This window comes from Tiliqua scincoides, chromosome 6 (assembly GCF_035046505.1).
Source record: "Tiliqua scincoides isolate rTilSci1 chromosome 6, rTilSci1.hap2, whole genome shotgun sequence".
NCBI classification, from domain to species: Eukaryota; Metazoa; Chordata; class Lepidosauria; order Squamata; family Scincidae; genus Tiliqua; species Tiliqua scincoides.
In genome coordinates, this window is record NC_089826.1 from 63,103,427 (window position 1) to 63,128,747 (window position 25,321).

At 44.1% G+C, this 25,321-nt stretch overlaps 1 protein-coding gene and 1 non-coding gene across 2 annotated transcripts; one reads left to right on the plus strand and one right to left on the minus strand.

The window, feature by feature from the left end:
• Window positions 1–631: 631 nt before the first annotated feature.
• On the plus strand, window positions 632–24,611 carry ASAH1 (N-acylsphingosine amidohydrolase 1). The gene is made up of 14 exons (XM_066631952.1): window positions 632–776; window positions 7,899–7,945; window positions 8,109–8,199; window positions 9,784–9,870; window positions 12,458–12,536; window positions 13,349–13,423; window positions 13,893–13,938; window positions 14,405–14,549; window positions 17,205–17,259; window positions 17,570–17,651; window positions 18,539–18,670; window positions 19,818–19,941; window positions 21,115–21,171; window positions 23,394–24,611. Exons 1-14 carry the CDS (start codon window positions 702–704, stop codon window positions 23,481–23,483), a joined length of 1,185 nt encoding a protein of 394 aa, XP_066488049.1. The 5' UTR covers window positions 632–701; the 3' UTR covers window positions 23,484–24,611.
• Window positions 19,353–19,424, minus strand: TRNAA-UGC (transfer RNA alanine (anticodon UGC)). Its single transcript has one exon. It is a non-coding gene; the product is annotated as a tRNA-Ala (tRNA).
• Window positions 24,612–25,321: the final 710 nt, after the last annotated feature.

The window sequence follows — 25,321 nt, forward strand, 5'->3', positions numbered from 1 at the left end:
GTTGGAAGGCCAGATGTGACAGTATAAACGCCGGTAAGAGGCTCAGAGCAGCTTTTTCGAAGATGCAAAAAGCACACGCTGGAGCTCTGCTCATGCAGCTGAGCCTTCCATCAGTGATTGTTGGGTTGCGTTGTGGGTCTCGCTGCCGGGTGGCATGTGTCCGGGGGTCCTGGAGTAGCACCAGGCACCACCTCAAGTATCACCGATGGTACCCGTACCACTGGTTGAGAAGCACTGCTCTAGGAGGAGTGGTTGAAGTGGTTCAACGCTAGGCAGAGGGTTGGACTGGATGACCTTTTAGGTCCCTTTCAGGATTCTATGGAAAAGGTGGTGTGTTGTGTTTTTATGGGTTTTTAACAAGAAGACCCCTCGCTGCAGCTCTCCACTGCGTCTTGCCCATCATCTCCTCCCTCCACCGTGTTGCACAGGGTAAAGGAAACATGAGCCTCCCAAATGAGGAAGCAGCAGTAGCATCCTTGGTCCTGCCAACCCCGCAGTCCTGTCCTGAATGGTATCTCCCCCGGGCTCCCTTTGCACCAGCTTTCACTTCCCCCTACCTAACTGCTCAGTGGTAAATTCCAGGGCGTGCGTCACTTCAGAGAGTCGCTGCTGCCTGGCTGGGAGAATCATATGATCTGTTCTCGTGCCGCTCCCAGGGCAGGCAGGCACAGAAGACTGGCCGGGCGGCAGCAGCAGCAAGAATGGTGCGCGAGTCAGTGCTGGTTGCCGCGACCACTGCCATGCTGGCTGCCCTGGCGGTGCTGGCCAAGGACCCGGTGAGTTCCATGGGATCTGCTCTCCTAGTGTCCTCTCCAGGCAGGGAAGGCTCAGGGGGGTTGCCTGGCTCTGGCTGCCCCTGAATCCCTGGGGGAAATGGGCCGAGGTTACAGGTGTAAGGAGTGATAGGTCTTGTGCAGGGCCAAGGGGCTTGTGTAGACTCAGGGGCTACAAAGATTCATCAGTGTTGCAACAGGGGACACAAAGTTTCATCAAAGTTGCATCGGGGGTACAAAGTTTCTTTTGAGTTCCTTAGGGGGGGGGATTGGAGGGTGAAACAGGGCAGGGGGAGGGTGGCAACAGGGATTGGCAGAACAGGGGGAGGGAGAGGGCAGAACAGGCAGAGGATGGTGGTGACAGCCAGAAAAGTCTCTGGAGCCCAGGTCCACAGGGCTTCCTGGTGCACCACCCAGATCTACCCACTGATGTGGCATCAGCAGCTAGATATAAGAACATAAGAAGAGCCCCGCTGGATCAGACCAAAGGCCCATCTAGTCCAGCTTCCTATATCTCACATTGGCCCACCAAATGCCCTAGGGAGTGCACAAGACAACAGGCACAACCTGTGTCCTGGTGCCCTCCCCTGCACCTGGCAATCGGAGGCAGCCTGGCCCTAAAACCAAGAGCTTGCACATACCTACTACGACTTGTAACCCGTAATGAACTTTTCTTCCAGAAATGTGTCCAATCCCCTCTTAAAGGCATCCAGGCAAGATGCCACCACTACTTCCTGTGGCAAAGAGTTCCACAAACTAATGACATGCTGGGTAAAGAAGTATTTTCTTCTGTCTGTTCTAATTCTCCCAACACTTACTCAGTTATGCCAGATCCCAACCACCATTCCCGACTTGAAGTCACTCCGCTCTTCTCGGGCTTGTGCCACGTCCGAGGAGACCCATTGTGGCCAGCAGCCCTTACCCAGGGGTAAGGGGAAACGTTTTCCCTTTCCTCTGGCTGAGCCACTTCTGGCCACAATCCAGCGCAAGTTAGAATTGCACCCATAGTGATATAGAAAACCAAACGTACTCTTAAGCGTCTCTCAAATCTTTTAAATGTAGAAAATTGAGGTGGGAAATTAGCATCATCATATTCAGGCTCACACTAGAATGCAAAGTGTGCACCAAAATGTACTTTTGCAGCTGTGTCCCTGAGCTCCCCTATCAGCCATTTTCAGCCATTGTGCTGTGACACACTGGGGTGCCACCAATGGTCAGCAGGTGTGCCACGGGAGTTCAAGGAAGGGTCACTTATTAGTAGGGCCATTGGGGAATATGGTGTGCCTTGTCAATTGCCAAGACCAGGGGTGTCCAAAGTTTTTGGTAGGAGGGCCACATCATCTCTCTGACACTGTCGGGGGCCAGGGGAAAAAGAATTAATTTACATTTAAAATTTGAATAAATTTACATACGTTTACATAAATGAATATATTAAAGATGAAGTTATATGAATGAATGAAGGTCTTGCAATAGCTCAAGGCCTATAAAAAGTCTTGCACAAAGCAAGGCTGGCCTTTCCTTTGCTGCCGCCACTGCATCACAGACGTGAAACAGCAAGCAGTGGAGGAAGCACTCATCCCACAGCTCACACAAGAGGTCAAACAGTGGCCCTTCACGGTGAGAGCAGTTGCGTTGGGCCAGTGCAGGCTCCAACAAATCTCTGGAGGGCCAGACGCTCATTGGAGACTGGGGGCTCCCTGAGGGCCAAATTGAGAGGCCTTGAGGGCTGCATGTGGCCCCAGGGCCGGGGTTTGGGCATCCCTGGTCAAGACTGATGGTTTGCCTTGACAATTTTTGTACCTTGTCCGTGTGCTGTGAGACGAAACGGGTTGAAAATCACTGTTCTGTGTGCTCCTTCACGGTAACAGATCCACAAACCAAAGAGCTACTGTAGCAGGCCAGTTTCCTCACAGATCGGACATTGTATAAAGGAGTGTCATGTATGCATTCCTCGACTCAGTGCTTATAGTTGGTGGCAGCCCCCAGCATCCCACATGGGAAGTGAGTCTGGGTGAGATTGGAAAATGTAAGTTCTCAGGAAATTTCTGGGCCCCTCCTTTGGCTCCTGGGCCCCCTTTTTGACCCTCAACCTGGGTATAAATTACCCCCTTTATCCCCTCCTCTCATGGGCCCTGGTCTCGTGGGCCTATGTAGTTTCAGAGGGAAAGAAAGGGACTGGCCAATGCAGTAGGATTTCTTGCCACCTTTTGCTGAGGAAGATTGATAGATGCTTGAGGTCAACCCGGGCCCAAGAGATGGAGGCAAAGGGGATAATTTGTACCCAGGCCCAGGGTTGAAAGGGGGCCTAGGACCCAAAGGAGGGAGCCCAGAGATTTCCTGGGATCTTACATTTTCCAATCTCACCTGGACTCTGGCTGCATGGGATGTTTAGTACGTGACTGTTGCTGCTACCAAAAGCCATATGTGCTGGGCCAAGGAATGCATACATGACACTCTTTAGTAAAGTGTCAAATCTGGGAGGAAGCTGACCTGCAACAACAGCTCTTTGGCTTGTGGATCTACTTGCCAAGAAGGGACAGAGCTGCGGTGCTACAGCTGCTGCAGAAAAGTGGGTGCAAACAGGAGACTTTCCGTTCTAATGTGAGCCTGAATATGATGATGCTAATCAGGAAAAAAGAAATTGTATTTTTTAATAATCCTGCCACTCTGCCCACTTTCTAAAGGCTTGGAGAGGTGCAGAAAACTGCAGTTGAGCCATGAACTGAAATAGTTATCTGCATACTTAATTGTGTGGACATAATAGGAAAGCACTCAAGTCATAAAGTTAATCATACAGAATTACATGTATATTGGCCTATGGTTACCTACTCCAATTAAGTTGCACCTGCAAGCCTAAATATCTGATGGGTCACTTATCCAGGACAACTTTCTCTGTGGCGTTTCCACCGCCACTGGTTATTTTAAAATTAGGCATTTTCAGTGTTGTAAACTGAATGAAAGAACCACGGTGACTAGTATAAATCTTTGTTCTTGAAATCACTCCCTTCCACATTCTTCTTTGTATTGCCAACATTCCAAAATGGCCCACTAGGAAACTAATAGGCATTTTTGGAATCAGATGTGAAACTATCTTTGATTTATTTCAGTGCTCTACCTGGTGAAATTAATAACTTTGGTCAGATTGCTAAGGCTATAGTCTTATGCACACTTGGGAGTAAGTCCCATTGAACTCTGTGGAGCTTACTTCTGAATAGACATGTATAGGATTATGCTGCAAATGAGTTTAAGCACCTTACACTCATTTTCTCTCTCTCAAATCATTTTTGGTTACATTATGACAACACTTGAAAGCTGCTTCTGTATATGAAAAGGCAATAGAGAAACCCACAGTAGCAAAAGCATTGTGTTTTCTCAACTTCTTCCACCACCATTCATTTAATGTTCTGCTTGTCTTTGAAAATAGGAGCCTGTTTTTCTTTTCTATCTTGTTTGAAGTAGCCTTAAAAATACCCCTAACCTCTCTGATGAGCTCAGACCTGGTTATACTGTGTTTTATGACTCAGCATTAATTTGCTGATTTGATCAAAGAGTGCATTGAAGAGTGCTCAGCAGTTCACGTGTTCATAATCTGTCTCCAAATCTGTTTCTTCAGATAGCGCCTCAAGGACAACTTGGGTGCTTAAAGATAAGGCCAAATAAGCGTCATTGCTTTGGCAAGCACCTTGTGAGAAAGTTCGCTGATTATTATGCACCATGTTACTCTTAGATTTCTGCAGTCCTGCCAGAAAAATGTCCCTCTTATTTCTGTTTTTTCCCCATGTATCTTACTGGCATTTTTCTAACTTTTTTTTTTTCCTTTTTAAGCATACCACATATTTCTCAATAAGTTGCTCCTCTGCTTAATCACAGAACTGTTTGTAGCAATCTTGAGATATGTGAAAGTTGCCTGAAGAACTGATTTCCAACAAAATATGGGGCTTTTGCACAGGCACAATTGGGAGTCAATCCCATGTGCAGTAAGCGGTTGAATTGTTTCTGATATCATGTAATCAACCTCCAGCTCTCATATGTTTAATATATAGGGAAGTAAAACTTGTCACATGGTTTGCATCAGTCCTGCTCAGGTTACTGTGGGTCTTATGAAGAAGAGGAAGCAGTTTCCTCCCACTGACTTCAGACCACATCTCTCTTTCTCAGGAGCATCTATTATGTCCAGACAGCAAACTGGTTCTATAAGTACTGAGTGATTTATAAAAACATTAGTGGGGTGTCGGTTTTGGGTATGGATGCATTTTTTAAAAAGCACAAAACTGTTTTATTCATCTAGTATTGATCCATGGCTATAGTTAGACTCTACAAGAATAATATTTATTGTAATACTTGTATCTGTGATGGAGCTCAAGGCAGTGCACATGAGTTTCTCATGTCTCCCATTTAAGCATTGACCACATAGCTTTAGCAAGTGTGCTGCATTTTAGGCCTTGAGATTGTACAAGCAAATAGCCAGCAGCTCAAGTTGCTGTGGACAAAGAGGAGTATCTGAGACAGAGAGCTATGAAGCAAGTTCTTAACTTGCAAGGGAGTCAGTAGCCTTGAAGGGAGCAGGCTAAGGAAGCCGAACTGTCTTTTCTTCCCAGGAAAGAGAGAGGAGGTAGAAATATCAGGACCCACTAGGTGGGTTGCAAGCCAATTTCAGGTGGGTTCCCATTCATTTCAGTATTTTATTTTTTAATAGACTTGATGCTACCATGGTATATGACTGCATTAGAGAAATGTTACAGACCTGTACTTTTAACAAGCTACTATGTATATTCTTTTAACAATGATAGTAAATAGAACTTACTCCTGGGTAAGTGTGGGTAGGATTGCAGCCTAGGATTGCGAAAAATTTTCCTGCTTGATGATGACATCACTTCCGGTGGATCCTGACAGATTCTTATTCTAAAAAGTGGGTAACAGGGCTAAATGTGTGACAACCACTGATCTAGATCCATTAATCTCAGGTGATAGGTCATCACCACAGTATTTTAGATCGTCCCCCTCCTGTCTGCATTACAGAAATTTTTATTGCTAAACTTAGAAGTATTTTCAGGCACCTTTCAGCAGTTTTCAAGAAGGAACTTGAAAACTCTCTATTTTAACACTTAAAGAAGAGAAGGACAATTGGATTTCACTCAATGGTCCTAGTACCACTCATGCTTTTATTTACACAGATAAAGATTCTTAGCTAAATTAGTCAGCCCATACCTTTTTGATTCTACAGAGGTGCAGGTGGAAAGCCACTCCTATCTCTCCTTTGTGTGACGTCAACCTGCAGAATATCTTGCTTGTCAGGCAAGACTAGAGCTCTTAGTTAAAAATTTGCTAAAGCTGTATAGAGACAAACAAATGACTGCCTTGAATACTGAACACAGGAAAATCTTTTCTCTCTAACTTGGCAAAGATTGGCTTTAAAACACTGTGCAAAGTATTGGTCCAAAGAACCTTATAAACTATGACTTTTGCATGGTGTCAGAATTGACACACTGTTGTTAGGACCAACAAACTATTATTATTGATTGATCTCCAGAATCTTCTGTACCATGAAGAAAGGTTTGGACCTGAGTATTGAGAGATCAGATAATTAGTTGAGTAGCTCAAACGCCTGACTTGTATGGAAGCTCAAACTATGGCTTGGTACAGTGCCTTAGCTGAGCTATTTCCACTTGCATAAGGTGTAGGCAAGGCTTCTTTATCAACAGAAAAATCTCCTTGAATGTAGAGTCCCACTACCTGTGGTGGAATTTTCTTCACATGAAGATGTAGTTAGAATCTTGTTGACCAAGTTGTCATGTTAAAACCAAGATGCTCATGATGTATTTCAAAGATGAGGCAGGGTGGAATAAGACTTGTCTCTCCTGATTAAAAAAAAAAAAAGACCTGTTATAAGTAAAAACCCATTGCAGAGTCTTTACAGCAAATGCTGTATCTGTGAATTTGACTGTTCATGTATCTTCACGTGTTTGGTTGATCCCAAGAATGTGGGATCTGCGGCCTCTTGTCATCAGTCCACTTCTAAAGTACAGTATGGGCCTGGGTCATGCTCTCCTGGCACTCACTTAGTGCCACTTATTCAAACATGTCACATTTCATACGTCTAAATCAGGGGTGTCCAAAGTTTTTGGCAGGAAGGCCACATCGTCTATTTGGCACTGTGTCGGGGGCCGGGGGGGGGAAGAATTAATTTACATTTAAAATTTGAATAAATTTACATAAGTTTACATAAATGAATATATTAAAGATGAACTTATATGAATGAATGACGGTCTTGCAATAGCTCAAGGCCTATAAAAGGCCTTGCACAAAGCAAGGCTAGCCTTTCCTTTCTGTCGCTACTGCATCACAGAAGTGAAACAGCAAGCAGTGGAGGGAGCCCTCATCCCACAGCTCACGCGAGATGTCAAACAGTCGCCCTCACGCTGAGAGCAGTTGCGTTGGGCCAGTGTGGGCTCCAACAAATCTCCGGAGGGCCAGAGGCTCATTGGAGACTGGGGGTTCCCTGAGGGCCGCATTAAGAGGCCTCAAAGGCCACAAGTGGCCCCAGGGCCAGGGTTTGGACACCCCTAGTCTAAATAAAAGAAGTAAAAAGGTTACAAACGTACTAAGGCTTTCATGGCTGGATGAGTTTAAAACAGTGCATTGGGACCCACTCTTGGAATGAAAATCTGTCAAGATCCACTGGTAGTGACATCATGACCAGAAGTGACATCATAAAGCAGGAAACATTTTAACAATCCTAGGCTACAATCATGCTGACACATACCCAGAAGTAAGCCCCATTGATTATCATTATTAAAAACATATACAGAGTAGCCTGTTAAAAGTACAGATCTGTAACATTTCCCCCAATGCGGTTACATGCCATGGTAGCATCCAGCCTAATATATTAAAAATAAAATAATGACATGAATTACCTGAAATTGGTTCACAACCCACTTAGTGGGTCCCGACCCACAGTTTGAGAAACACTGGTTTAAAACATGTTGCTTGAGTCTTTAACCCATGGATTACAACACATTATAGGATCTAATCCCATTGTTTTACTTTCAAGTTAAAAGGTTGTTGGACAGCTTGTGTCACCAACACAGAAATGTTTGTTCACAAAGTGTCTCCCTTTTTTTGCAGTTTGCTGAAGATTGCAGAACTCACCAGTATCCTCCATCAGGTGTGAGGTTAGTAATGACTGGTAATGACTACACAATGACTGGTAGTTGCAGATTCTGTGATTCGGTACTTCTTACGAATTAAGTGAAATATGGATTTTGCATTGGCTCAGTCCTGTGGTGTTATTTTACCATGTCATTGAACTTAGCCATTGAACTTGGCCTTTTTCAGGTTCAAAGGGGTGGTTCCAGAGTACATCATAAATCTTGACTTGCCACCCAGCAAGAGATGGGTCAACGTGTCCACTGATAAAAAGAGAGAGGTATGGAACATGGCAGACCTTTTTTCTTTCAGCTACATCTTGAGAGTGGCCAGAGGGGTATAATCTAAGAGATGCAAAAGTACTGGGTACTAGCAGAGATGAACTATCCCATTGCTAAGGTTTCTACAGGCTAAGGCAGTGGTTCTCAAACTGTGAGCCATGCCTCCCTGGGGAGCCATGGAAACCAGCCAGGGAAGTTGCAGAATTCTCACAAAAAACCCATCACCCTATACAATGTATAGGATCGTAGCCCTAATGGGGAGCTGTGGCCAGTGGCCCAGTAGTTCAAGGAAGCTGCCAGTTGAAAAAATTTGGGAACCACTGGGCTAAGCCCATGACACAGGGGAGAGGGGGAGGGGGAGAGGGAGAGTGTGTGTCATTGAAAAAGGACATTTGACTTACATGTTGCTTTTCCTGTTAAGTCCAAAGTACTTGCTTAACTAATGCATGATGGCTAGAAGGGGTCTCTTCCTCCTCCATAAAAATCAAACCTGTTCAAATAAGTGTAATTAATTGCACTTGTCAGGGTGCAAATGAATTTCCTGTCAGGTTTGTCTCTGATATAGGGCACAATCCTACCCTGTGCTGGAACAGGCAAGCCAAGAGGCTTGCTCTGTATCCAACACAGGATAGGGGCCCAAGGCAACTCAACCAGATGCAAAAGGAAATGTTTCCCCTCACCTCTGGATAAAGCATGCTGGCCTGTATGGCTCTCCTCTGTCTCCTCCTGAGGTGGCACTAGGAGAGGGGAGCGGCTTGAAGCTGCTCTGATCTCCCAGGAACAGGGGTTGGGATCTGGCATAACTGCCAGATCCCAGCCCCACTTCCCACTCCCCACCCGCCTGCCCCTGGAGTCGCCCACTGCCCGCCCTCCCCCCTGCCCAGGAACGCCTCCCTCCCACCCACCCCAGAGCCTTGCATCGGCCTAGCCAGGCCAACAAAAGCCAAGCAGAGGAAGCCAGTGCTGAGGCTTGTGTCATACTCCGTAGGCCGGCATACCTCTGAGTGCCAGTCCAGCTTCATCCCGAGGAGGCGCAAATGTGCTTTACGGCACGTTTGTGACCCTCCGCAGGCTGGTGCAAGGGACTTGCACCAGCCCATGGGCACCTCAGGATTGCACCCATAGTTGCATACTTATCTTGTGGAATTGTAAAAGTTACTAATCTGCCTTTTAACCGCAATTTGCTACCCAGATCATTGGTGAGGCAATTATGTTTCAGGCCCTGTCAGAGTCCTAGATAGGAGAGGTGTTGATAAGCAGGCAGAACAAGACAGTCCAACACTGGGGTGTGTCTTGTTCTTTGGGGTATGTATTTCCGCCAGACAGGCCACTAAAGGCCACAGTATTCAAAATGGGGAGGGGGTCCCTTACAACAGGATAGTAAGTCAATGCTTACAACTTTCCATGCACAAAACGAGGGAATAGACGTTATTGGAACTGAACCGCCCTTAACTAAGGATCAGTGTAAAAAACAATTTTAACATCCCTTTAAAGGAACAAGTGAAGGATTTATGTTTTTTTAAGGGATTCTTGCATTCCACTGTTCTAAAGTGTATTAATCTGAACTTCTTGAAATTTTCCAGCTGAAGCTTACCATTCAGGCTTGTAAAGAAATAATAACAGCGTTTTTCCCTAGTCGCAAATTTGAATCGGTTGTAGAAGCTAAACTGGTGAGTATCTTTCTTCTGTCTAAAGTTTTAATTCTTTTCGCTGAGCCTGATATACTAGTGGAACAAACAAAGGAGAGGCAAATAAGTGTCCTAATCCCCCCTTCTTCCTTGCTGCTTACTAATATGAAGTGAGGCAAGAGTCTTTGAAGTCCATTGTAGGTGCCCAGCAAAAGCCTCTCTTTTCCAAATACTGTTGCACACCAATCAAGTTCTTATGAGCTGCAAACAGTTGAACAAAGTGGAAAACCTATTGTGGAGTGCATTGCTGCTCCTTGAAGTCAATTTGGTAAGTCAGTTTGGAACTGTCCTGGGGTTCAGGCAGATGTAGCAGGATTGTCTGTGTGCACATCATATCACAAGCGGATGCTCTCTTGAGTGGCTACAGAACACAAGCTCTTGGTCTGGAATAGAGAGTCCAGGTGATCTAGATCAGGGGTGTCAAACTCACTTCATGCAGTGAACTGAATAGCATATATGATGCCTGCTAGGGGCTGGAAATGATGTCATTAGACAGGAAGCAATGTCATTAAACAAGTCATAACCAGAAATAAGCACTTTTTTCCTCACTTGGAACACATGAGCTGCAAATGACAGAAGAGAAAGCAACTTTTGTTCTTATTTCAAGGTATGGAAAAGCCCAGTTATCATGCATGCTGCCCTTTCAGCAGTAACACCTCAGCACCGCTCAGCAGCTGAGAGCCCGATAAAAAGCTCCTGCTGGCCACATCCGGCCCCTGGGCCTTATGTTTGACACCCCTGATCCAGATTGTTGCTTTTCAGATCTGCTGTCAGGGGATTAAATGCTGATGTTCAAATCTGTCTTTAAAATATGAAACTATGCCCTTTCATTGCTTTCTCTCAAATGTTTGAATGTCTTGAGTGTTCATTTCTTTTAGTGGAAGTTACTATGAGGCTGGGGGGGTGATGGATATTCTTAAATATTCATTTGGGTCATCTAACCTCAAGGAAGAGAAAAAGGAACATTCTTAGGCTGTCTCTCTTTGAACATGGATCTACTCATGAAAGTGACTCATATGTGAATTTCTTTGAGAAGGCATTGTTACTCTGCAGCTAGCCTTACTATGGTTGTGTACACTGAAGTCAGAGTTTGTTAACTTTGTGTATATGGTACCTAGGAGAGTGAGTTTTGAGTAGAAAGTAAACTAAAGGTACCAGGTGTTTTGTTTTATTGGTATTGATCTAGATTAGACAAAAAGAAGTCATGTAAGGGTGCGATTGCTTTGCCTGAAAAATTTGGACCAAAGAGACCCTTTGAAAGGAGACAAATGAAATGTTGTGCTATAAGAATTCTGAAACCCGTAGAAGACGCATTCAAACAGCTGCTGTTTCTCAGTTATTCCAATCAGAGCTCAATAACATGAAGATACTGAATTAGCCTGAAAAATGGATTGTTCAGACTCTTGTTACTTATAGATTATTATTACATGGTTGCACCATCAGTGGATGTGGCGATTGCATAGAAAGAGAAGATGGGTCCCTCCAAGTTGGGGGGAGGGGGCGAATTGGTGGTGGCACACACCGGAACCTAACCCCTTTCCTGGCCCCAATCCGCCTGCATGGATCAACTTGTACTTGCAACAGTGCTATTGCTGGGGTAGGTCCAAGTTGACCCATAGCAGCTGCTGGGGCTTACCCCAGGGCAATGTCCTCTTACTCTGAGGAGACCTCCAGCAGCCAAAAATTCCACATAGCCTGCTTCAGTGCCACTGAATCACTGCACAGGGATTTAGTAGAGGATTGGGCTGTTGTGAGTGACTTTTTACAGCCTGGGATAGCATTTCTAGTTTATATTGCAAAGAAACCTTTGAAACTCACAGATTTTCCTCCCCAGGGTCTTGAAGTTCCTATATATCCTTTCTCTTTATTTTGTCTTAGGCAAAATATAATTTATTCGGTGTGATTCCCGATATGGGGAGTGTGTGTGTTAAGGGCAGGGGGGATGGGAACACTAAAGAAGTTGCACGAGTGCTGAATAGCTTTTTAGCTATTTTGAAATAATGTGAAGCTTTGTTTTTTGTCATTCTGTTATTGATAGAAGTATGCTTAAAGATGCAAGTTAAGTTCTTGATTAGCATCTTTCTTAAAATGTTTTAAGATCACTCTTAACTTATCCGTGAACTCTAATGTCTACAGAGGCATTCAAAGACCATTTCACACATTACATGTTTTAAATATACAGTGTTTAAAAATACAGTTTGAATGCTGCAAGATGTACTGAAAAATGCACACACATTGGGGAGCTACCTTGTCTGTTGATGTGGCAAGTAGACTAATGGGACAATCATATGCATGTCTATACTCAGAAGTAAGTTTCTTTGTGTTCATTAAGGGTTACTCCCAGGAAAGTGTGCATAAGATTGGAGCCTAAACCATAGAAAAGCATCCTATGCATTTCTACTCAGAAGTGTTCAGTAGGTTTTACTCCCATGGATAGGTTGCACTTTTAAGCAACAGCGCTGTATGAAATGGTGTTAAGTCTCTAAGTGCTTATAAGAGACCCAGAACATCACAATGGAAAATTATGGAACTACTAGTTTAAATCTAAACATGTGTGTTCTCCTTCTAGCGTTGGTTGGGGAATACCCTTCCATCTCCTTTCAATGAAGAGATCAAAAGCATTGCTTCTGCTGCTGAAGTTCCATTAGGTAATTCTTGTTTTTAGTTACTATGGCTCCTGGTTTTGAAATTACAGAATATATGTTTTGGCATCATTTTCTGCAGCTGAGTATCTTCCAGCCCAATCCTATGCATGGGTTAAGTGGGACTCACTCCCAGTTAAGTGTATAGGACTGCAGCCTTGGCCACTCTAGCAATCAGCGCTGAAGTTCCAATATGTATAGTACCCAGGAGTGTTCCATGCACACAGTAGAAATTGCAGATTTGGATTCAAATGTATAGTCTGTTCAGGTGTTTTTTTCCATAGAGTGAAAGCCAAGTAGGGTGGGAGCAGGTATATGGCTTGCATCTTCCTCCCTCTGCCCCCTGTTTCATCCAGACAAATTCAAGGCACTTTCAAACTACATGTATTTTACTTACTTCAGAACTTTCCAGGCCATCTTTCTGCCCTGTCAGAGGGGCCACCAAGTTGGCCTACAATAAAACAATTAGAATTTGTTTTAAAACCAGTAAAATATAATGATTGAACAGAGAACAGACACAGAAGTTATATTCATGCTCTCCAGAGCTAGCAAACTTGACATTGTGCTGGGGAAAGTCTAAATGGAATGAAGAGTCTGGATATAGGATCTCTCTTGTGTTACCCCAGATTAAAACTTCTCAAACTACCGATCTGCTTCCTGGATTGGATAATTTGGGACAAACATCGACATCCCTTCCATATAAATTCAAAAGCTTGAAATGAGGGGAACTTTTGCTGAATTAAATCATCAAAAAAAAGACTGGTCATTTTTGGTTAAAAGTGTTTTTCTCTCTCCCCCTTCATCCTTTCTTTCTTTAGGTGATGTTGTTTTGTTCAATGTTTTCTATGAAATCTTCACTGTCTGCATTTCAATAATTGCAGAAGACAAAGCAGGTAAATATTCCTTGGCCACTGCGGCTTATTTTAATTATTAATTAATTTTTAATTAACCTTGACTTTCCTCCACTTGACTTTCATCGCTTTGCCCTTTCAACTGTTTTTAATTATAATCACATTTCACATTTCGTCCATATGCTTTCCTCTTTGGTCTGATTTTATCCAACCTTCCACGATGACCATCATTGTTATGTTTATTTTTCTTTTAGTTCTGTTTGTTTAGGTTACTCACACATTTGAATTTGTTATATAGTTATTTACGTGTATCACTGGCCAAAATAAAGTTGCAGGCTAAACATGGCTATGCTTTGACATTCTTCCATTTTTGACTTTCATCCATGCTCTGGTACCTAACCCGTTGAAAGATCAAAGTACTGCTAATGATGCTTCTGGTATATTTCTCTCTTGATGATAAATATTTGCTTCTCTGTTTTCTCTCTCTTGCCACACCCACCTTGGAAACCAGGAAAGTTGTACCATGTGAGAAACCTTGATTTTGGACTGTTTCTTGGGTATGTATTATTAATAATGAGGCTCCCACAGCTTCTCTCTCTGAAATATACCTGGTTAAGCAATGAACTGGGTATTCTAGCACTTTATTGCAATTGCAGCACTTCATTGCAATGGAGACCTTACCCTTCTATGTGTCCCTGAGGCATCTTGCGTATGGAAGCAAAATGCATCTGAACTGGGACATATAACCCAAATGTTGGCATTCGTGCTTAATGCTAAAAGGCTCCAGCATCCAACAGAGAGTTCATGGTTTTTACTGCTCTAGAGCAGTGCACAGTTCTGGTCATGTTCAGTTGAGTGGGCCAGAGGCTTTCAGGGGACAAGAGGTTGGCCGTGGGCTGGAAAGAGGCTTGCTGCGGGCCGCATCTGGCCCCCGGGCCGGGGTTTGGAGACCCCTGCTCTAGAGAAGCAAAATCTTGCAGTTTGCATTAAATGCAGTGATACCACGTACTGTGTTTTCTTTAGGTGGGATATAAAGAATAGTTCTTGGACTACAACGCAGCATCTGAAGCCCTTAATGGTGAATCTGAATTTTCAGAGAAACAACAAAACCGTGTTCAAGTCAGCAAGTTTGGCAGGTTACGTGGGAATGATATCTGGAGTCAAACCAGTAAGGATTCTTTGTTTTGTGTGATACAGAGAATGATTTCTAAATTAGAAAGCAAATCTAGTGCCTTTTTCCAAAGACTGTTGCCTGCTTTCTATCCCCATGTATTATGATGTGTATAAGGGTCCTGTCCAGTGGGTTTACAATGTGGATAATATGAAGAGGTCAACAGGGAAGGGAAGGGAAGGGAGGCATCGATGAGAGTAGGGGTTCAAGGTTGGGGTTCAAAGAGGAGAGTAAATGGATGACCAATAGCATGGAATGGTAAATCGATGGTAATTGAAGAAAGGCTGACCAGAAAGTGGATTTTTCAGAGGGCTTTAAAGAAAATGAGATTCATGTGAAAGGGCTGTCATGTACCCTTGAATTATGGCAGCATTTACTAATATTTTATTGTAAGCTACAGAGCCTGTGGTCTGCTGTATGGTGTCATCATGATGTACATGAAAATGTGCTTGCTTGCTTGCATGAACTCCAGAGAAGCTGGGTGGGTCAGGAAGTGTGAGGAGGCGATGTGTTGTAGCAAAAATATTGTCCTGTGGCACCATAGAGGCTGACAAACTTCTTGTGGCATGCGTTTCGTGGATTAGAGCCCACTTTGCCAGATGTGTGAAGTGTCTCTTCAGGGAGGAGAGAAAGGTAGATATCCTACTAATGTGGGAGGCTTTTCGGCAAACATAGAGGTGTATCCCTTACTGCCCCAAACATGTTTTGGACATTGCCCAGAAAAACAGGCCTAAAGACCCACCATACACCACTGGCACAACAGTCTGTGTGTGACTTGCCTAACTATGTGCTGAAATGCTAGTCTTGCTTGTGAGGTAAACTTCACACCTCAAACTTTTAACAGTTGGGTGGGACGCTGTCCTGTTTTCAAACTGTTCATGTAATTCTTGTTATGACTAAATTTCTTAGTACCAGCATGCCCCCATGTCTGCAGGAGTTCTGTTCCAGGTCCCCCTGCAGATATGTGAATTCGTGGATATGGGGTGTGTCCCCCCTTCAGAGTCCACCCGCGACTTCTGCCCAGTTCAGAAAAATGCCACTTCTAGTTGTGTTTTTTTTTGGCAAAATGAAAAGTGACATTTAAAAAGGCATTACAAGGGCTAGGGAAGCCCTGAGTTGTTGCCTGTGTGTGCCCCAGATTTCTCATTGGATTGAAAGTACCTTGAGTGTTCTTGGGTGCACTTTGTCTCACGTTTTGCAGGACCAGTACTCAAACGTCTCGGGCAATGTTTTTCTAGTAACTTATGGTATCTTGGTCCACACCATAATAATTATAATTATAATATAATATTATTATCATCATCAACAACTAGGTATTTATATACCACCTTTCTGGTCATCGGATTACTCCTGTTACTTTATTCAAGGCGGTTTACATAGGCAGGCGTTTCTAAATCCCTCAAGGGGATTTTTACAATCATAGAGGTTCTCTCTTTCAAGAACCAACAACATTTCAGAATGGATCTTCCTGGTTTGGTCTCACTTCTGGCCTCCAGTTCTCCCACGCAGGCTGACAAGCAGCTTCATCTCCCACATGGAGGGCAGCCAAGACGCTTCTTGCTCACACCAAGAGCAGGTGGAATCACTCAGCTTGGCTTGTCAGCTGCTTCAAGGTCTTGCCATTCTCAGCTGTTCAGGGAGCTGCTGGTGTCCTCAAACTGGCAACCTTCTGATGTTATCTTCAGGCTAACGGAGGCTCTACCCTCTAGACCAGACCTCCTGCCCGTGGTTTCCCAAACTATGGCTCACAAGCCCACATGCAGTGGGTTGCAACCTGGTCCCTCCCAGCCACCCATGCTCCAGCATGGCTCAAAATCAGAACCATTCCAGAATCCAAATGACTTACTGGGAGGATGGGGAGCCTCTTTGGGGTTGCACTGGGCCGACAACCCACTATTCTGGCTTTTGCTGGCCTCAGAATGGCCTGCTGAAGTTTCAGAAAACCATTTCCCACTTCAGAAAGCTGCTTCCAAAAACCAAAGTGACTTTCTGAGGGGTAAGTCATTCCCATGTCATAATCCACCATAAGAGGACAAGATGGGTTGTGATACCAAGAAGATTGGGAACCACTGGTCTACGCACCATAATGTACCAGATTTTAGAGCTCTGGCTCAGGACCCAATCCTATCCACTTTTCCAGCGCCGGTGCAGCCGTGCCAATGGGGCACGCACTGCATTCTGTGGTGGAGGGACAGACATAGAGACCTCCTCAAGGTAAGGGAACATTTGTTCCTTTAGCTTGGGGCTGCATTATGGCAGCACCAGTGCTGGAAAGTTGGATAGGATTGGCCCCTCACTGGGGAGTACCTAACAATTTGCTATCCCTGTGAGAAAGTTGGTCAGTGAGGCCTAAGCCCATCTTTATAACTTAAGCTATTTCTACCCAATGTTTCATATACATGACAAGGAACCAAATGTGTACGCCTGTGGGCCAGGCGGAAATGAGTTAAATGCAACACATGTGCATAAAAAAAGCTTGTAAATGGTGGACCCCAGGCTATGCAGTATAAATAGGGGAGGATGTTGGTAGTGATATTAGTTCTGTTGTTTATGCAAGGATTCCTTGCAAAGACATCACAAAACTTGGCTTCTGTTCTGTTGTATATTGGTATTCTTGATTCCAGTGAAAACTGTGTTGTCTTTATACTTTAGGGCCTTTTTACTCTAACCATGAATGAAAGGTTCAGTCTTGATGGAGGTTACATTGGTAAGTATATTCTCAGTCATACAAGGAGACAAGCATATCTTGATCAGTTTCATATTACTGGCATTATAGTCCCAAGGTATTAGTGTTCTAAGAAATAAACATGAAGTTAAGAAAAAGCAGACCCAGAGTGTGGTGCAGGAAGGCTGCACATCAAAGCCCATTTGCCTAGAAGCAAATCCCATTGTAATTGCTTTAGAAATTAACTTTTGGAGTAAACCAAATTAGGCCTGAACTGGGGTGTAAGATGCTTCAATATAGATACAATTACAGTACGTAGCATTAAAGCTTCCCTAATATATTTTTCTTGTAGGAATCTTTGAATGGCTCATTGGTGAGAGAGAAGGTTGGTGGATGAGCTTTCTTACTAGAGCTGTCTTGGAAAATGGTACAAGGTAATAGTCACATTTTAAAGTACATAATCTATACATTTGACTCATATGCAACATCGTTACAAACTTTGATCCTTTAATCCTCCTGTCTTCTGCCCTAGACTCAGTAATTTGTGGATCATAGACAGAGAGCCATGAGATTCTTAGAGCCCAATTCTATCCAATTTTCCAGTCCCGGTGCAGTTGTGCCAATGGGGCATGCACTGCGTGGTGGGACAGCAGTCACAGGTATGGGAATATTTGTTCCCTTACCTTGGGGCTGCATTGCGGCTACACCGGTTTTGGAAAATTGGATAGGATTGGACCCTTAATTGGCTGCAGTGGTAGCCTTTAGCCTTGAGCACAGAGGAGAAAGCAGCAGAAGAAGTGCTTGTATGAAACTAAATTTGACATTCCCTTTATTTCTCTTCCCTAGCCTGTTCCTGTGGTTATCCTTTCTCCTTGAAATACCACTTGTGGCCCTTGCTTGGCTGGACTGTTGGTGGGAGCAATGGGATGAGATTCCTCTTCTGCCTTGTCTTTTATCCTTGGGTTGTTCTTGTGTACTGGTTTCTGTAGTACATTGGGCCCTTGGTATCCATGAGAAATCCATTCCAGGACCCCCTGCAGATACTGAATTCCACGGATGATGAAATCCACAGCTGAAGGGCCTCAGAACACCTGGAAGTGGCTGGAAGTCACCAGCACGAACCAGAAGTGACTTCTGGTTGTATCCAAGAGGTTCTCCAAGGCCCTTCAGGTGTAGGTTTAGCATTCACAGATACTGAAATCTGTGAATAAGGACATTCACCAACAGTCCAGAGGTTGCTATAGGAGGAGTGTTTGGAAAGACTCTGGATCATCAGTTTTTCATTCTGTATATTGTATCATGTTTTTCTTGTTGCATACAGCTATGAAGATGCAAAGGACAAACTGGTTAATACAAGACTACTGGCTCCAGCTTATTTCATATTGTCAGGAAACAAATCTGAAGAAGGCTGTGTTATTACACGTTCCCGATCTAAAGTCTTAGACATTTGGAAGTAAGACCACTTGATTATGATAAAGAGATGCTGTACTCCCTTCCCCCCCCCCAGCAGATTTGTCTTTTGCCTGTAATAAGATTTGCAGAAGCAGATGCTAAAGCTGTTGCTTGCTAATATGTGACTAAGGGTGCAATCCTATCCAACCTTCCAGCACTGACCTAGCTGCAATGCAGCCCCAAGGTAAGGTAACGAACATGCCCTTACCTTGAGGAGGTCCCCTTGACTGCCTCTCCACTGCAGGATGCAGTGCGTGCCACATTGGCACAGCTATGTCAGTGCTGGAAAATTGGTTAGGATTGCTCCCTAAATCATTAATCTCTTTGCATTGGCTTTTGGGGTGCATTTTCTTGCTTTTATAATTGTATCTCTCTTCATAGAAAATAATACTTCAGAAAACGTATCTGTCTTATACTGAATCTAACTCGGTCCATCTAGTTCAGGGGTGGGCAAACTTTCAACCTTTAACAGTTGTGTTGGAGAGAGAATTTCAGCAGGTACAGCTCATCCGTCTGTGAGACGACAAGCTGCACTTGCTGAAATTTCCTCTTCTATGCACAAGTTAAAGGTCCAGGAGCCCTAAAGTTGGAAGTTTACCCACCCCTGATCTAATTCAGTATTGTTGGCACTGATTGGCAGTGGCTCTCCAAGGTTTCAGAAAGGAATTTTTCTCTACCATACCTGGAGATAGCAGGGGTTGAACCTGGGGCCTTCTGCATGCAAGGCAGATGCTCTTCCATTGAGCTACATCCACTTTGCCTCTTAAACCTTCTCCTGACTTTATTATGCAAATACTAGTACTTTCATTTTTATCACATTTACAACCCACCTTCTCCAGGGAGCTCATGGTGGTACACATGGTCCTCTTCTTCCCCCAGTTTTATCCCTGCAACAACTTTGTAAGGTGGGTGAGGCCATCGGAGAGAGTGGCTGGCCCAAGGTGACCAAGTCAGCTTCATAGCCAAGCAGTGATTTCAGTTGTCTCCTTGATCTTAGTTCAAGTCTCTGAACGCTGTACCATACAGGCTCTCACGTTTGTTATGTTAGGCCTGTTTTAGGAATGCCGCTTCAGTTCTGTTAGTAACACATTTAATTTTGACAGTCCATTTTTTAAGTGAAAAATTTTAATACTTCTCCTTATTTCAAGCTTGGACATACAAAAAGGCACCTGGTTTGTGCTGGAGACAAATTATGATCGGTGGAAGGATCCATTTGTCTTGGATGACAGGAGAACCCCTGCAGCAAAGTGCTTGAACAAAACAACGCAAGAGGTAACTTTGCGAAACATGTAACTGCATGCTGGTGATGTGAGTAGGGCTGAGTGCCCAGGAGTTTTAACGTAGTCTGGGCTCAGAATTGCAGTCTAGATCCAATATAACGGGAATAATTAAGGCCTTGTGACAGCTGAAGCACTGTGGTTACCGTTGCAGCTTTGTTTTTCCATCTGAGTCTACAAATGCTTGTTCTAGTTGTGGGGAACAATCTTTCCATTATATCCTATTTGAGCCTTCAAACTCATAATTTTGACTCAGGGTTTTGTCAATATATTTGGGATAATATCTCTTAAAATAAGATAATCCTATCCTAAGAGACAACTTCATGGGGGGGTGGGAAGCAGTCACACAGCATTTACTTCACACTCCTTCACTACTCTAACGGCCTCCTGTATACTGTCATAGTAATATTGCTCCCATATTTCAAATGGGGCAGCTGAGACTGAAATAGAGCTTGTCCAAGTTTGCTTTGGGAGCTTATGGTAGAGGTATGATTTGAACTGGGTTTTTAGTTCAGCCCTAGGCATTTCCAGCTGTCCCATGTAACAGGAAATTGAAGCAAATAGTTCCATTTGCTAGTCGGCCAAGCCTGCTGCTGTCGTTCTTCAAGATGTACTGTTTGTCTTGCATTTCATGGAGTGGGGAGTCATTCATTCTCATTGCTGCTTAGTATAGTTTAGATCAGTGGTTCTCACATATTTAGCACTGGACCCACTTTTTAGAATGAGAATCTGTCAGGACCCACCAGAAGTGATGTCATGACCAGAAGTGACATCATCAAACAGGAAAATTTTTTAACAATCCTAGGCTGCAATCCTACCCACACTTATCCAGGAGTAAGTTCCATTTACTATTATTGTTAAAAGACTATACATAGTAGCTTGTTAAAAGTACAGGTCTGTAAAATTTCCCCAAATGCAGTCACATACCATGGCAACATCAAGTCTAATATATTAAAAATAAAATACACATTGAAATGAATGGGGACCCACCTGAATTGGTTCGCATCCCACCTAGTGGGTCCCGACCCACAGTTTGAGAAACAGTGGTTTAGATGTTGCTATTCTCCAAATTGTTAGAACTGCTATAGCAGCTGCTGCTATTAAGATCCATATGCTTTTTCAGTTCATCAAATATCAACCTATGTGTTCTTCTTTCCCTCTGCTCCAGAACATCTCCTTGCCTAGACTCTTTGACGTTCTGTCTACAAAACCTGTTCTCAATAAGGTAAACTTTCCCACTCCCTTTCTCTTCCATACCACCTCCTTTGTGAAAAGTATCCTAAATAAACCATTTGCAGATACACAGCCTCTAACAGTACAATCAAAGGAAAAACCATGCCACTAGGTCCTGCTGAATGTCTAAAGTGGTCCCAGGAGACAGTCAGGATAGCTGCTCTCTTCTTGGCTAAGGTGTGTTGCTCTAAGCCCACACTGAGTGGGAAAGAAAAATCTCTATTGCTTATTTCAAAGGATGACGGGTGTTGACACACAGGGATGCTGTGCCACCAGAGCTTTAAGGAATCTTCCTAGTACCCTGGATACCCCTGGGCAGTGATTAAAAGTGTGGCATTAGGAAGAATGCTAGACCCAAAACAACCTAGCATGGAGAGCACCAGCAACTATGCTAGGGAAACTACTACTTAGATTTGGTGGTTGGCCTGTAGCTATAAACTGCCAGCATAGCACCCACTTACAGAGGGCTGCATACAACAGGCTGCATGAATTAAGGAATTGGAACATTTTGCATGACTTGTATGTATGATTTAGCTGAAGCATAGAGGTTATAGTTTAAATGTTGTTATGGCTTGGTTGGTTTTTAAAAATAAACTTCATTTTCCTAGTAGCAAGGTTGGTGGCCCCGGGCAAAATGGGGTCATGGGCAAAAGGGACACTTTCGCATATCCAGTGGAACCCCACAGTATGCGGAAGTTGATGTCTTTCCACATTGACCTCTCTCCAAAAAAAAGTATTGGGCAACTGTGTGTGTGTGTGTGAGAGAGAGAGAGAGAAAGAGAGAGATTCTTGTATTGCTATGGAGGGCAGAGGCACAAGCTCTTACTTTTAACCTTGACTGGTAGAGCTTGTTCCCCACAGTGCTGTGGGGAGGTGAGCAATTGCGTGTGGGCATCCTGTGTTATTGGCCAATGGCACAGCTATGTAATTTGGTAGGAAAGGAAAATTGAGAGAAGGGTAAAGGTGCGACAAATGAAATTTTACTTTTCATTCTCAAAAACCAAAAAGAGGGTTCAAACTGGATCTAACTGAAATAGCACAGTTACAATTACTCTAGATAGGGGGAATCCAGTGGCTAATGGCCACGCACGACTGAGCCCTGGGGAAGGCAGTTAGGAAAAGGGGCAGAGCAAAGAAGGTAAAAACAGGGAAAGGGAGGGGATGTGGGGAGATTAGATTGACCTTCTAGAGCAGGGGTCTCCAAACTTTTTGGCCAGAGGGCCTCATCAAATATCTGGCATGGTGTGGAGGGCCGGGAAAAAATTTAAATATAAAATTTAAATAAATAAGAGATGGAACTTAGATGAGTGAATAAATGAATGAATGGGCTCATTCATTCAACCTCTCTGGCCCTCAGAACACCCTCCAGACACAATCAGAGCACAGTTCTGGTCATGTTCAGCTGAGTGGACCAGAGGCTTTCAGGAGACAAGAGGTTGGCCGCGGGCCAGAAAGAGGCTGGCTGCAGGCAACATCTGGCCCCCGGGCTGGGGTTTGGAGACCCCTGTTCTAGAGGAACCTGAAGGCAGGAAGTGGTAGCTTCAAGGTACAGGGGATGGAGAAAGTGTGGAGAACCAGAGATTTGGGGACCACCCACTTGTGATGGGAGAGGTAGTTCTCTTGCTGAACAAATTCTCTTGACTGATAGCCCAAGTCTCCAGAGGGAGATATTACTAGAATCTCTAATGGAAAAAGACAGAAAGTGGACTGTGAAGCAAACCCTACTATTAAACAAGTTAGTAACATGGAAGGGAGACTTTTAGAGAGACAAGAGACTGGAATGGGAAGGGGTTTCAGAAATAACTGTGACTTGTCTGGCCCCTGCTATCAAAGCAGGCACCAAGTATACATGCTACTGTATCTCTCCTGTGTACCTTGAGTTGTAAGGAAATAAACAGAAATAAAGCAGGGGTTCCCAGAGTATGCATCATGACACCTTAGGATATCACAGAATTTTTTTTTTAAAACATAAGAACGTTGACCAGTGTCATGGAAGGGTGGATGAAAGAGGAAAACATATGGATGAAAATTGAAATGTGAAAATGACTGAAAGAGCAAAGCAATGAAAGTCAAGGTATTGCTGTATCGTATCCAAGGGCTAAGGTGACACACACACACACACCCCACTGCAACACTTGTGTTATATAAACATGGATATAAATGTCTTAAGCATTTCTCTTTAGTTCACTGAAACTGTGTTTGTTTTCATCATAGCTGACTGTGTCTACAACACTGATGGATGTTTCTAAAGGCACTTTAGAGTCTTACCTGAGGGACTGTCCAGATCCTTGTAGTCCCTGGTGAGAGCTGCGCTTACTTGTGGAAACAGATATGTGCAAGGCAGATGCTGTCCGAAGGAAAACCACACAGCAGCTATGTTTCTGCCAAGAACTTCCTTCACCTGCACTGTGCTTCGTGAGGTGGGGTTCTAGGCCTGAAGGTGCTTCTGAGAGTGAATTCTCTTGCTTCCTTTAACTGTTTGCAGTTCAGACAGCAAATCAGCGTTGAACATCCCACCACTCCCCAATTCTGCTTTCTAGGCATGAAACTAAACACTTGTCTCTGGGATTCTGCTGCTTTTCATGGTACCACAGTTAAATAATTGTAGAAAAATTATCTCCTGCTTGATCCTATGCATGTTGCTCAGAAGTAAAGCCCCACTTTGTTCAGTGGGACTTGCTTCCGGGTAAGTGTGCATGTGATTACAGCCTGGGCATCTGAAGAGGATAGTTCAGAAGGGGCATTGTACCAGTTCCATCATGTGTATGGTTCTCATTGTACTGATCAGTCAAATCTAGCAAAAGAGCAGCAGTGCTTTCAGGCTAGACAGAGCACCACAGATCCGTACTAGTTGCTGCTGAAGATTGTAAAACGGCTAAGAAGGGGAGCTATGATAGCACATGCACTGCATCTCCCAAAAGTTAGCAACTGAAACTGATCTGTTTGCACTGGAAGGAAGGTGAGGGAAAGAGTACAACTATTTTAAAAAAGCTGGTGTGTTGGTGGCAGCGAGGTAGGCAGTGGAGGGGAAAAAAGGCGAGCCTAGAATCTGTTGCATTCTTTCCCTCGCCTTCCTTCCTGTGCAAGGTTCAGCTTCAGCTGCTCACTTTTAGCTGGCACAAGGAGCAGTGCAGTGATTAAGCCTCCTCCAGTTTAGCAGATTACAGGGAAGAAAAACAGTAAGCAGGGAGTGGCTGCGTATGGGCTGCAGTAAATGTTAGTGTTGCTCTCTCACGCTTTGGACGTGAATTTGGAATACAGTTGAACACACTTTCCGGAAAGGTTGCATACCACTGCTGTGGAATAAAAGCTTCTCTCTTTCTTAGCTGCTAATTAACGTTCTGAATGTTTCTATACTGCTAGTCAGTATTGAGAATGTACCTTTTTAACATGTTCTTGATAATTTTACTATTAAAAGAAAATTGGGAAGAAGTGTCTCGTCTCGTCCTGCCTGGCTGCAGTCTTCAGCTTCCAGGAGAAAGTGGAAAAATGTCATTGCGTCTTTTGTGTAACTGTTCTTTCTTTCAAGGCATTGCTAAAAATTCCCATCAGAGATCCCATCAGTCTGCCTCAACTGAGCCAAAGCCTTCAGATACCTCTTTTTAAGCAAAAGCAAGGAGCGTATTGAAGTAAAAAATGTCAATTATAGGTTGCAGTGCAAGAATACAACTGGGGAAGATAGTATGACTATCAAACCAGAAATATAGTGTCCGAAGATTTCAGAATGTTTTGTTCTAACTGGAACCAGAGGCTTTTGCTTCTTCTGAAGTCATTAGCCTTTTTTTAATTGAAAACAAAATTGAATATGGTAGTGGCTGGTGGACATGTCAGACCTTGGTACCTGAGACCTATTGCATGGAAAGCATGTGCCGCTTAGGGCCCGATCCAAAGGGGCTCATGCCCCTTGCGCCGGCCCAAGGCCTTCGTGAAAGTGTCACAAAGCATTTTCGTGATGACCTAAGTGGGGTTAGGCTGGCAGTCGGACATGTGCCAGCCTGCCCATGCCGATGCGGGCCCTGGGAAGCAGATAGGTTGCGTCAGCCAAGCCCGGTTGACACAGGGGTCTGGGGGGACGTTGGGAGGGCAGTGAGGAGGGGGGTGTTCCCGGGGGCGGGCAGCAGGGTCAGGATCTGGCAGTTATG